Source organism: Daphnia pulicaria, chromosome 1, assembly GCF_021234035.1.
Source record: "Daphnia pulicaria isolate SC F1-1A chromosome 1, SC_F0-13Bv2, whole genome shotgun sequence".
NCBI lineage: Eukaryota > Metazoa > Arthropoda > Branchiopoda > Diplostraca > Daphniidae > Daphnia > Daphnia pulicaria.
The window spans coordinates 39,197,792-39,212,465 of NC_060913.1; the positions used below are offsets into that span (position 1 = coordinate 39,197,792).

A 14,674-nucleotide genomic window follows, 5' to 3' on the forward strand; every position below is an offset into this window, starting at 1 on the left:
TGGAAGCCCGAGAGGACCTTATGCAAAAACAGCGTTTTTGCATAAGGTCCTCTCGGGCTTCCAAAGACTTTCGGTAGGTACTGTAAAACTGTAGGTTTATGTTTTATCTATTTCTTTTAAAAGTTTCCAATCAGACCAAACTACACATTACCACAAATGTCAGGTATTTTATTTCTCATTTGTCCCAAATCTGTTATTGTCTAACCCTCCAGATCAAACGAAAATTGAAGATGATTTAAGAAGGATCATTGGGTTCTGGAAAAGTTATGGCAAAATAAAATTCCAAGAGCCGGAGATTTCTCTCATATCCGGAAAATATAAAATTGTTGGTTTAATGTTTTCTCTCTTTCTTTTAAAAGTTTCCAATCAGACCAAACTACACATTACCACAAATGTCAGGTATTTTATTGTTCGTGCGTCCCAAATCTGTTATTGTCTAACCCTCCAGTTCAAACGGAAATTGAAGATGATTTAAGAAGGATTATTGGGTTCTGGAAAAGTTATGGCAAATCAAAATTCCAAGAGCCGGAGATTTCTCTCATATTCGGAAAATATAAAATTGTAAGTTTAATGTTTTCTCTCTTTCTTACGAGATTTAAAGGAAATTTCGGTTTATTCGTTTGCACCATTTTAGCGAATTTCAGATGCCGCCAAAGTAAAATTGATTTATTTAAGAAACTTCACGGCTGTAAAAGTACTGCATTTTCACATTTATTTTTGCGCATAAATATTTATGAGTTATGTGAGTTTATTAATAAAATTTGCATCTCTTGGCAATTATAAAAGGTTCCTCCCAATAGTAACATTTGAGCTCCAAACCCGATCCGCCTAGTCCTTCTGTTGAAGTCGCTGGCGAAGAGCTAGCGACACAATAAAAAGTGAAGTTGGCTGACCCGGGTGTAGAAGCCGCAGCTGCAGAAGTTGAAAAACATATCTGCCTGCGCTCCTGTGGCTGTGAACTCCACCCATAGGAGCATTTTACATCATTTTCAAAGAAGAACTTGCTCGGCTTATAGCAGACTGAGAGAAAAATGAACAGAAAGTAGTATGCTATTTCTTTCAAATTCACCGCTGGCTGTGTTTTCGTAGCTGTTGCTAGCGGCGCGGAGGCAGCTCCAAGAGGAAATTTTGTTTTGATTCGTCCTTTGAAAGGTATCTTTGAACTTATTTCACATAAAAATTGATTTACTGCTATATTTATGTAATGCAAATCACATTTCTTGCAAGTTAAAGTGACTCCACTCCGTGTGTAACCTATGCGGTCTGCCCGTAATCCTGTGATACATAATTCTAACAACATCGATTCCCCCAAGAAACACAAAGACCAAATTAGAAATATTGCTTTCCAAAATTAGAAATAGGAGGGGGGGGGTCAAGATGTATACATGATAGCGACGCGGATGTGGAAGCCGTAGCTGCTGATATCGGCATGGTTGCAGCTCCTTTAAAGGAATGCGAAAGAAGATTTTTTTTAAGTAGTCGTTCAAAAAGTATTGTATCTTTGAACTTATTTTACATAATTATTGGTGTACTGTTATTTAATGCAATTCACATTTCTTGCCATTAATAATACAGATTTCAGCACGCATTGTTCCACTCATACGGTGTGTTTGTCACCTTCATGCCTATCGCCATCCTGCCTGTCGCCGTTCTGCCCATCGCAGTTCTTTCCGTCGCAATCTTCCCCGTTTTGATGTTATCCTCCATTCTACCGCCATGGAATCTGCCAGGTACCCAGAATATCCTCCATTTTCCCCAGTTTTCCCCAATACTGAGAAAGATTGAAGGCGTAAGGTAACACATAGATCTATTTAATTGCTAATTAATTAGATTGGTCTAACTGGTACCTTTGTTTTCTAAACAGGATGCCATTATATGCACGGGTTTCGCACGAGCATGAGTTTCAATTTTCATTTTCAATTCAAATTTGCACTATCTTACGTTGGCTACGTTTTTGCCAGCAATTTAGGTGTGGTGATTTGTCAGGCTTTTGACAATCATCTAATCTGATCACTGGTGTAAGTTTGCTGACTTATCCCTTTATCTTCTCATAGTCATAAACATATTAACATATTTGATGTGCAATAGGACGAAGAGCCCTACGGAAATGAGGTGTCAAGTTTAGAAAAAGGACCTGGACCATCAGCAGGCAAGTAGGGGAGACCGGACCCATCTTGGACAGTCGCGGTTTTTCCCGCATATCTCCCGATCCCCTTAGGCAAAAGAGTTTTTTTTTTGCTAAGGTCATTCTTTGGCCTTGCCCCCACCCCCTTGATTTTTTTAAATGTGTAACTTTAAAATTTAAGAATTTACATTGATTGCCATTTTTCGGTGTTTTTTACCGAGCCGGGGTGAAATTAGACAGGGGCCTGTACCAAGTTAGACGGGGTCCGAAAAGGTGGAAATTAATGTCTTTAAATTATTTTAAAAACATTGTATGATAGTTCTTCTAATAATAAATAATTTAAAAACATTTCCTTGGTGATTTAAATGTAAATCAAATATTTTTGTTATATATAAAGAAAATTATGTTGGTGAATAGGGAAGATATAGGGAGAGGTGGAGCTTAACATTAAATCGATTTTTAATAATTGATATAGACAAATAAGCGATAGTTCCCCTTCACTTTTTCGTGACGTGATGGCTGCTGTAGCTAACGAAAATCTACGTGCTAATTTGATATATGGTGAAATATATTTCGTTTCATTCGATTTCATGAGAGGTATTTATTTTAATATGTTGTTGCATCATTCCTACAAAAAATTTCTGAAACTAATGTAACGATAGAAATGTATATTTTCTAACATGAAAGAATGTTTCTCCATTTCCCATGCATTGAACCATGGAAGAATTAGTTTTATTTATGACATCTAATTCTTAAATCATTCTTTTATAGGTGAATATATGTTTTGGATTGCTGATTCAGTAACAGGGAGATATTTTAGAACATAAAAAGCTGAAACTATTAGTACAGAGTGGTACAGGTGTAACATCCCGTCTTCCTTCGATGAAGAATATTTTGATTGTCCACGTCTTTGCTAATCATTAAGCACCAATGTTGTTTGGTGTTATCATATGTATTTCTCATACAAATATTTCGTTTGCAAATCTAATATTCTTTCATATTTTAGATGCCACGCAATTATGATAGAAAAACTTGGAAGGATACAGATCACGAAGAAAAATTTAGAATTGCTGTTGGTGAAGTTTTAGCTGGTAGATGTAAGATTAGAAAAGCAGCTGAAAAAACTGGTTTGCCAAAATCTAATGTTGGGTTTTACACAAAAAGACACCACGCTTGTGGTTTGTTGCATCCACTTAAAGTGAAACGCCTCCAACACTCAACTCAAATATTGCCAGCGTCTGTTGAGAGTGAACTTGCTGATTATTTGAAGGATTACTCCCTCGTCAATCATGGCTTAAGCACAAAAGAAACACGGGAAATCGCCTACTCTTTTGCAGTCACGAACAACATCAAAGTTCCAAATAATTGGAAAAAATAAGAGAGAGCGTCCGAAGATTGGTGTTCAGGGTTCATTAAGCGCAACAAAACCATTTCAATTCGAAAACCAGAAGCAACAAGCCAAGCACGAGCTGCAGGTTTCAATAAGCCAGTAGTAATGAAGTTTTATGATAATTTGGCATCTTTGATGGCTAAACACAAATTCGAAGCCCACGATATTTGGAATCTCGATGAAACTAATGACCCGACTGTTAACCAGCCTCAAAAAGTAATCGCCCCCAAAGGAACTAAACAAGTAATAGAGTAGGCTACATGGTTTTCATTCTTTCATCTCGCAAATTTAAAGATTACACTTTTTTAACAGGTGCAGCAGACAGTTTCAGCCGAGCGAGGCATTAACGTTACGATGCTTGGTTTCATAAACGCAGGTGGTGGTAGCGCCCCTCCAGTATTTATTTTTCCGAGGAAAAAAGTTGCCCCGGTGATGTTTGAAAAAGGTCCATTAGGATGCATCGGATTACCACATGAATCCGGCTGGATGACTGCGACAAACTTCTTCAAGTCACTGCAACATTTCCACTCGTTTGTCAAGTGCTCGAAGGAAAAACCCGTCCTATTAATAATGGACAACCATATTAGCCACCTTGATTTTCAAGCAGTAACATTTGCCAAAGACAACGGCATAATCCTTTTAACAATACCACCTCATTGTTCACATGCGCTGCAACCGCTGGACGTAACTGTGTACGGCCCGTTAAAAAAACGCCTAGGTGCAAGTCAAAATGACTGGATGTTCGTAAATCCTGGCGTAAGGATTTCCATTAAAGAAATCGCAGTGTTTGCTTCTCACACACCGGAATGAAACTTCAGAGTCGCAATTAACTGGAGTCGAATGTATTTCGGCTCAGGGAAAAAACGGGAACACAAAATCGGGTTTAGGCGACGGGACGATAGTTGCCAGCTATACGTCCCCACGTTAAACACAGAGAAAAAACAGAATTTGGAAAGCGAAACTGAAACGTAAAGTGTGGAGCGTCGGCACACGTGCGCTCTACACCAGAAAAACTTTAAGGGAATAATCTTCTCGGTTTGGCTCCTCCCTTCTTGCCCGATTCCCTTACTCTCCTTACAGGCGTTGCCGGATTGATTTTCTTTGATTCGAGTGGGTCCGAAAAATTGACAGCTTTGGGAATCTTAGACTTTCCAACACGCAGAGTTATCGAAGTGTCCGTACGAAAATTCGTTTACGACTAAAAAGATCATCAAGGGATTCAAGAAAACCGGCAATTTTCCATTTAACAGATTTGCCATTCCGGATATTCGCTATGCTCCTTCATCTGTGACTGAAAGACCAGGTAATTGTGGTTTTTTTGTTACGTAAAAAATACGTCAAAACTAATAAAATTCTATCGTCTGCTCGTCGTCTGCTCGCCTGCGCCCTTAGTGGCTGCGGCGATTTCGGCTCTCGACTTTTTGTCTTGTTTATACGTGGAAAAGTGCTTCTAGTTTCGTGTGCTTTACATTTCTGGCGAGGTTAATTCGTTGTGATCCTGTTTTAATCTATCTGGCTGTGCTTCTGCCCCCCATCTTGCTAAATATTTCGGTATTTTGCTGGTGTTGTTGTTCCATACCCACTGTACCTGTCACTTACCTAAAGTGCCTGAGGCATTGACTCGGAGAAGCCTCTTCTCTCTTCGACCGTCCACTTCTAGTCAGATAAAACTCGATGATGCTATACTTAATATCATCCGCAATCTTGGCATCTCGCGTGAACCGGGTATGGGCCTGGCCTCAAACGTCCGGGTAAGCGCGGTGTCAGAGCTGGCAAGGCGGCGAGGAAGGCAAGAGCGGCGAAGAAATTCGTGCCCTTTGCTCTCGTTAACGCAAGATCCCTACTCAAGAGGGTTGACGTCATCACTCATCATCTTATTACTTATGATCTGGATCTGCTTGCCGTCACTGAGACCTGGCTCAACGAGCGCCACGATGACCTGCTGAACATCTGCCCCACTGGGTTCAGCGCCGTTCACTCCGCCAGACTGGGTGGAAGGAGAGGAGGAGGAGTAGCTCTCATCTACCGTGAATCTTATCGGACCCATGTTGTCTCCTTTGGATACACTGCCACATCATTTGAGTACTTGATGGTGCTTCTCCAGTGCAATTCTACCTGCATCCGTCTCGTTATCGTCTATCGTCCCCCTTTTCAGTCTACGAAATGCAGAGACGGCCAATTCCTGTCGGATTTCTCCGGTTTTCTTCAATTGCTCTTGGTATCCAGCGGCAAGTTGCTAATTGTTGGCAATTTTAACATTCACGTCGGCGGGAAACTCCACTGCCTGTAAGTTTCTCACCCTTCTTGACTCTTTTGGCCTCTCCCAACACATCCGAGGTATCACTCATCTTGATGTCCACACTCTCGATCTCGTTATCTCGCGTCTCTCCGACAACGTCGTCTGTGAATGCATGGTATCTGCTTTAATAGAAGATCACTTTACCATTCATACGCTCATTCGTGCTCATCGGCCTGTGCGCCCACAGAAAAGAATTGCGTATCGTGAGCTAGACCGCATTGATGCCGACTGCTTCATGTCTGATTTACTCAGTCTCTCTCTTTTTACTGATCCATCTGATGACCTCAACATACTGCTTGAACAATACAACACCGACCTTTCGCTGCTACTCGACAAACATGCGCCTGAGCGTTCGAAGGTGATAACTGTCCGGCCGGCAAATCCTTGTCTACAGATATCTTGGCTATCAGAAGAAAGTGCAGAGCTTCGGAGCGTCAATGGAGAAATCGGAAGAAAAAAGGGTCTAGCACTCGAGATTGACAGGTAGATCGTCCGTAACCTGTTAAAAGAAAAACGCCATCTGCTCAAGAAAGAGAAGTCGTCGTTCCTCAACGAAAAGATCGCGGAGGCTGAGGGAAAAAAGTCACTTTTCAATATCGTCAACTCGTTTCTTCTTAAGAAGCCGGGTCTTAAGCTTCCTCGCCACGACTCCCTTCCTGATCTTGTCAGCCGTTTCAGTGATCACTTTCTGAAGAAGGTGACCGATATCAGGGCCAGCCTTGATGACGTTGCTTCTTGCTCCTCTGCCACTGCCACTGCTGATGCTGATGTGTCCAGCGACGTCCCCTCTTTCTCTTCGTTTGAACGTGTTTCGGTGTGTGAAATTGCTGCTCTCATTAAAGAATGTCCTTCCAAATCCTCCTTTCGTGATCCGATTCCCACCTCTCTTCTAAAGAAATTTGCGGATGTACTTGCTGTTCCTATTGCCTCTATTGTGAATCTGTCGCTCTCCTTCGGTATTTTTCCTGATGAAATGAAACTTGCTTTTGTCTCTCCTCTCCTGAAGAAACCGAGCCTCTGTGTGGATGATCTTAATAACTATCAACCTGTATCTCTGCTCCCTTTTCTATCAAAACTTGTCGAGCGTGTGGTTGCCAAGCAACTATCAAGTCACTTATTTGCCGGTGACCTCTACTGAAATTTACAAACGCTTGACTCCGTCCACTGAACATTTGGAATCATCTTTCGTCGTGCCGATGACTCCGCTGATTCAGTCCTCTGAACAAATAGTTTCGGATTCTACATACGCAGAGATGACTCCACTGTCCCCGTCTACGGAGATGATGGATTCAGTTTCTCCCTCCGTTGAAATGATTCCACTACCTACGTTTAACGAACAGATTCTGTCAGATTCTACCAGTTTTGTATTACGTCATGTGTCTCCAAGGGAATTAAGACCACTGCCACAAGTTTCTCAGGAAACGCCAAGTGGTCCACGGCCAAAATCTAACAATCGGCTTGGAAGGACGAGGATCTTAACAGATACCCCCGAAAAATATCTGATCGAAGAAGACCACAAAAAAAAAGAGGAGAAAGAAAATAAACGAAAAGAAAGGGAAAACAAAAAGGAAGAAAAGGAAAAGAAAAAAACCAACCGCGAACTTATTCCTGAGAAGAAAAAGGTGGCTAAGAAAAGAAAGAAGAACGAAGAGAATGTGGATCCCGACTGTGATGGTGAGAAAGCATGTCAACCGCTTGTCCCTCAAACTACTAGAACAGGCCGTCTGATAAAGAAGAAAAAAATTACTGACTTGTAGGGTGTATCATTAATTCTTGTCCATTCATAATGTCCGTTTTGATGTCCGTTCTGTCGAAACATCCCGTTGCTCAGGTAGCTTGTCAGTTTTTTTTTCACGTGCTCTCTCAAATTAATAATGAAACCAAGTCAAATAACAAAGATATCCTGCCAAAAATCAAAAATTTCTCAAATGTTGCGAATTCTGAATTCATATGTATGTTTCCCAATTTAAAAAAATAAACAAGAATTACTTGGCTGAATAGATGCAATGATGAATAAATAGATTTATTATTTCGTGAATCCTATACGTAATAAAATAGTATACTTCCTTTGTGTTGATTCACAGCTTTTTTATAAAAAATAATTTATAACCTAAAAATAATTTTCTTACACACAATTGTATTAAAGGATATAAACAGTTTTACACACTGATGTGTTTAAAAAAAATTTTACTCAAACAAATTTGGAGCAAGATCAATAATTCGGGTGAAAATTTTGCAATAATTTATCGTGTTTTTTCTTCCTCCTATAACTCCCGTTCTACTGTCGGGAAATTAATTAAACTACACAGGATCTAGCATCATCACATCTAGAACAATTCGTGTGAAATCTAGAATTTTAAAGCAATTTTTACTATATTTTAAGACACTGTCCAACTTGGAACAGTGTCCAACATGGGTCCGGTCTCCCCTATTTCAAAAATAAGTTAAATACAAAAAACAAGAATTTTATTTAAAAATGGAAAATTTGTTGTAAAAGAAAGAGATTTAACCAAATGAAAGAAAATTTGAATTTTTTGTTGGATTTGCTTATAATTGCATTGGATATCTAGAATATAGAGAACACTTTCATGGGAAGCTTCATCAATTATTTGAATTTACATTTATTTATCTTGAATTTAACATGCAGAAAAAATAGATCGACTTTTATGGTATGTGTGGTCAATATGACTACTGTTGAACAGCCCTCTTGGCTCGGTATACCCCAAGGAAGTGGTAGACGACAACTGACTTACCAGGCCCCATTTCTCCAAGTACGCCCTCCAGTGTTAAACAAGGACAATGCACTGTGACATCTAGGAGTAAAATATAAACACACGATGGGAAATATAGAAGCTGCGGGAAATGCAAGTTTCAAAAATCGGTGATCTTCAGGGTTGTTAATATCGGTAGCGGAATCGATACCTATAGTATCTACGCTAGCGATACTCAGTATCGAGACAGTATCGGCGGTACTTCTTGGTACGCAACAATGTTTTTTCGGCGGCGAGGGTGTTATGGCTGTAATTTTTCCCATACCGTGAAAAGTACCCTTTCCATCAATCGTTCTCAAGTTATGATCTGCTTTGTCAGCCACGTATTGAACAACGGAATTTGGCTGAATGTTCAATTCTGTGTTGGTAGTAATAGCTGCACATCTTTCGAACATTAGCACTTCATCATATGAAGCACAAAATCCATGTTGATGAAGAATATTGATGAGATTTTTAGAAGAATACAAGTGATGGAGTTGTACTGCAAGGCCGAGCTGAAGTCAAATTGAAATCAAAAATTAAAAATACATAAATGTTATATTTCGTTCAATCACATTTTGGAATATTAATATGATTACCTGTAAAGGACATGTAATTTTTCTAGGAAAGGCAAGCTGCATTAGTGACTGAGCTACTGAGGGAATTTTTTTATATTCGTCTGGGAAGTAAATAGCGTCGAACAGAATATTTGCAGTGAAACTGGAACAAAGCATAGAGCTTCTTCATATGAACTTAGTTTTCCAAAAATATCGTAATGGTCTTTGTTTGTTTCTATTTTTCCAATATCATTTAACAGTATTTGGATGCTGTTTTTAGTATTTCAATTTTTTTCTTCGAAGTTTGCTGGACATTGTTGAATATAAAGTGTTTCAACAATATGTCGTATGGAACTTGAAAAAGATATTAAGTCTTCCTCGCCTGCTCTTGTAGTAATTGTGATTCCATTTCCATAACGCTCCATTCGTTTTTGTTTCATGTAAACCTTTGAATATGATTCTCCACAAAATGATGTCATGATTTTGCACATTTCACTAATTTTAAATAATTTGTTTTCGTTTTCTTCGTAAAACTTAAGTGTCTTATTAAACGCCGATAATAATTCTTCATTCACTGGATGTCCAACCCTTTTTCTTTTGATTCCTTTTCCATGCTCAACACTGATTGAAGTATAAATAAGTGGTTTTTGGTTTTTTTTTTTACGGAAATTAAGACTGCAATTGATGTGGTATTTCATTCCAGTTGCAAGACAGTCTACTATTCCTTCTATTTCACTCAATACTTCTGTAGCCCATTCGTCATTCATCTCATGGCAAATCTTTACTATACTTTCTTGAAAAGCCGTTTTTCAATCCTACAAATGTTTTCTTTGTCTTTTTTTAGTCTAAGTTTGAATCCGCAAAAAATACAATGTTGATTTGAAGTTATCCTTGACCGATCACTATCACAATCTGTTGTTGTAGTTGCTAATTGTTGTTGCTTTTCAAATTGAGCGATTTTATGCTTACTTACGTAGTTTTTTCAGCAATCGGCATGAACAAAGAATTCACCACAATTATTTAATTTTAAATTTTCTCCTCTTGCTTCACCTGAACTTTTGAGAGAATCACATCCTTTCTTGGTCAACTTGGTCAAATTTTCTTCACAATCACTCAAATTGCATTTGACACATTTAAAGATATCTGCTGCCATTTTTGAAGACGTTATTTTTCTATTTGTTTAAAGTAATTAGGTTTTACACTGTTTCACACGATGTTACACTGATTATACCGATTTTTACGCGATGTTTCTTAGAGCAGAATACGTTGACTTTTGAAGTTGGATATATGTAAACAAAACAGAACGCCACAGCGCTCACTGCGGGTGTGGCGTAAAATAGAAGGTGTAGTAAGAAAATTTTGGGAAAATCGGGTTTATATTTTATGAAATAACTTGAAAAGTAAAACTAGCTCCGGGAATCATATTTATTGGGGTGGTAAAGGATAAACCGCCGATTTAAATGAGACCTTAACGGATGAGGAGTCTAGTTCACTATCCGCAACGAGTTTTGTTTTCATGATTTTTCCATAAGAGCCGTGTAAAACACGGACGCGTTTTTAAGTGGGAAAAAAAGGAGGTGACCAGCTAAAAGTGGCTGTGAATTTTAAACTTTTAAAGTTATGTAAACAAACTTTATCCTGAATATAAATAAGGGAATAAATAACAAAGTTCATTTTTCAAAATTAATATTTTCTTTTATTTTAATACCTTTAATCGAATTACAAAAACACGTATATTTTCAAAATTAAAATAAGTGCACTAAATATTAATATTTTTCGGGAGCTTTTTATCAGGGCATACAAAAAAGGCATAAAAACAAAGCTCAAGAAAAAAACAACTGATGAAAATTTTTTGGGGGTTCAACATACACTTTGGGCTAGCCTGACCGGACTAAAAGGAGAAATCACGACAACACCGCGGGGTGGGATAGAAGGGGGAAATGGGCAAAAATTACAAATCTCATTTTCAATTTGAAATTCATTATATTAAATGAAACTCAAGAAATTTGAAAATGACAAATGTCATAGAACTAACAAAGCTCTTTATTTTGCACTTTTTGGCGTCTTTATAGGGTTACTAGTAATCTTGTGCCAGTTGTAAGCTAACGTAACGGAAACATAAGAATTTGGTACGTTAATGATTTTCCAAGGCAACGTGGATTCGTGTTTTTCGTAAGCGATTTGGACTTTTACTTTTCCCGTCGTTCAAGATAACTTCAAAAATAAACCCATAACTTATCCTAACTTGACCTTTTTATCGATTTTCACGGCTTCGCCGTGCTGATCCCGAATGTGATTTTCACGGCTCCGCCGACTGATCGCAAATCTAAATTAGCTGTACTAAATTCGCAATACAAAATTTGATGTTGTGGGTTTCCTCATTGCATCCGTTCCGCTTCCGCTTGTATCGGCATAGTTAGTGGCAGTTATTTTTTTTTTACAGAGTTGTCGATGTTGCAATTTTGGAGTTGCTGAATGTTTTTTTTTTTTCATTTTGATTGAATTATTTCCCCACCCAATTTACATCTTGCCTGTGAATGTTATCGTCTCCTTGTCATTCTCCTTTTGCCAGTTAAATTTCTTTTTGCTATAGACGGGGGACAGCCAAATAGAACCCTACGAAAAAGGACTACTTTTTATAAACATTCAAAGCGGCCCTGTTTCTTCGCCCAAGAAAGCCAATTATATTAGAACTTAACGGAAAAACCGTGACTCTTTATATACTTTGGCTAGCTCAAATCAACATGAGTGAAATTCACACATTGCCATTTGGTTAATTATAAGTTAGTTGGCCGATTCCACATTTATTATTTCATGAACATATTCCTCTTGGTTTTAACCATGAAGTTCATTTTTTATAAATTTCGTTTTCACTTCACAGCTGTCGTAAAATTAAAAAATTTCCGTGCTTGCTTCGCCATTTTTTAAATATTTTTCTCCCCTGTTGACATCTTGCCCGTCAATCTCATTGTTGCCTTGTTAGTTTTCTTCTTGCTAGACCTTTTTCGTTTTTTTGTCACTTTTTTCATTTATTCTTATTTATTTTATCATCGCAATTTGAAATAATTGCGATGATTTTTTATTTGCAATTGATTTGATTGATGTTTTATTTTGATTCAGAGTGATTTAAATTTTTTCCGCCTGTTGACATCTTGCCTGTCAAACTCATTGTCGCCTTGTTGCCAGTTAATTTTCTTCTTGCTAGACCATTTTCGTTTTTTGATCACTTTTTTTCTTTTATTCGTTTTAAGTTGTAAAGACTTTTTTATTGCAATTTATTTGAATTGCGTGATATCTTGATTAGCCTGTTCATTTCTTGTCCGTAGTTTATTTATTACTCAATATTCGTTACCTGCCCGTCGATTCGTCGCCTGATATCTGTCTGCCCCTCGCTTAATATTAGTGTTAGAGCTATTCGTCTTTTCCCCGAAATGTTTGTCTGTTTTAGTCGCGGATGCGTAATCAAACACAAACAGTTTAATTTAAGACTGGTATTATTGTCTTTTGATTAGTTACCCGTCACTCACGTTTTTCCGAAAATTAACGTAAGAAAAAAAGACAGAAGAACGAATTTGATGGTCAAACACAATGCAATTGAATCAATTGCAACGTTTTATTATGAATTTTAAGACTGGTATTGTTGTCTTTTGATTTGTTACCCGTCACTAACGTTTTTCCTAGTAGCAATTGAGTCAATTTCAATGTGTTTTGCAGTGAATGAAATTTTCGTTTTCTTCTGTCTTTTAGTTCTATTATCCGTTAATTCTAGGGTTTTTATCATTATCTATAGGAACACAATTTTCGAGATTCAGTAGAATAGTAACCGTAGTGTTAGACCCCGACCAAGAAGACCCGCTATAGAATATTAAAGCGATTTTCTTTCTCCTTGAAAACGTGCCTAAGCTCCCTTTTAATTCTAAGTTCTATAAAAATCTTTGAATTAAATCCTTTAAAATAAATTGATTCAATCACAACGTTTTCTCTGTGAGGAAGCGCAATTTTACATTTTGTGAGTTTCTGCCACTCTTTATATACTTTGCCGTAGCTCAAACAGTGGTGAGTGAAATTGACATACTGCCGTATCGTTATTTTTATGTTAGTAAGCCGATTTTAGTCTTTATTATTTGGTGAACACATTTCCCTTGGTGTTAATTATGAAGTTCATATTTTACAAACGTTATTTTCGCTTAACAACTATCGTAAGTAAAAAGAACGAACGAATTTCCGTGTTTCCTTCCCCATATTTTCTCCCCCAGCTCGATCCCCCCTTCAAGTGACTCAGCCTCCCCTGTTGCAACTCGAGGATTTTCCCTTGAGGGTAAAGAACCCAAAACAGGTAGAAACTCTGGGAGCCAATCACCGCGTGAGCACAAGTTTTTTTGCTCCGCCCAAGAGGCTTATTCTTTTATAGTATAGGATTTTTTCCCTATTTAGAGAGCAGCAAAGTAGCCACTTTTTTACGCTTCTACAGCGTGTGTCCAAACTTCTACATCCGTTTGTAGTTGCCCTCCCCTTAGATATAAAAATCTGAAAAACAATCAGGAAGTAGCCAATCATTATGGCTACTTAAAAAAAATTTCAATACCCTCCGTGAAAAACCTGATTTTTGGGAACGCGGCGAAAATTGGCTTTTTACATAAGCTTCTCTCGCGCGTTTCCAAACTTCTGGTAGGTACTGTACGTGCAAATCCATACTTGTGTTAAACCTATTGCGACCTTTTGATTGATCCTTCCCCCTTTTTTGGGCCCGTGGGTGAACAGGTGCGGCGTGTGAGCGCTCACCCGCGGGACTGACACTGGGAGCTTGGCTTATTTAATTAATTAAGCAACCTTCGAGCCTCAGTACTGTTGGTGACAATTCATCTGGTTGGAGTAAAGACGACGAAGACCGCCCAGCAAAGCCATCGTTTCTGTACTCCTTATTGCTGCCCATCGCCCTATTCTGCTAGGTTTTTATATGTACACTCTGGTATGCGGTCCCACGAACCCTAGTTCAGGCCCACACATATATAGCTTCATTCCCCCGAAGCACCAACCATTACGCAGGATTGAAGGCGTAACCGGGAACGGAAACGAAGGCGTGACCGGGAACGGAAACGAAGGCGTGACCGGGAACGGAAACGAAGGCGTGACCGGGAGCATAAACGAAGGCGTGACCGTGAGCGGGAACGAAGGCGCGACCGAGAGCGGGAACGAAGGCGCGACCGAGAGCGGGAACGAAGGCGCGACCGAGAGCGGGAACGAAGGCGCGACCGAGAGCGGGAACGAAGGCGCGACCGAGAGCGGGAACGAAGGCGCGGTGTCAAGCGAAAACGCGAACGTAGACTAGATTTCGAACGAGAGTAAGACCTAATACTAACGAAGACCACGAGACTCATGATCCTCCTCCATACCAATAACACTGAAAGATAACGGCAAATAAGCGACCGACACAGCACGCGAATCCAAGGAAGAGAACCGAGGCCGTGAAGAAAATAAAGCGCGCTCACGCAAAACTGATTCACTGTAACATACATATGACGATCTCACAAGACCGGAGCGAATGTGTGTTTG

General features: G+C 39.0%; 1 protein-coding gene across 1 annotated transcript; it reads left to right on the top strand.

The window, feature by feature from the left end:
• Positions 1-3,620: 3,620 nt before the first annotated feature.
• On the top strand, positions 3,621-4,325 carry LOC124324336 (MFS-type transporter clz9-like). Its single transcript, XM_046784374.1, has 2 exons — positions 3,621-3,758; positions 3,828-4,325. Exons 1-2 carry the CDS (start codon positions 3,621-3,623, stop codon positions 4,323-4,325), a joined length of 636 nt encoding a protein of 211 aa, XP_046640330.1.
• Positions 4,326-14,674: the final 10,349 nt, after the last annotated feature.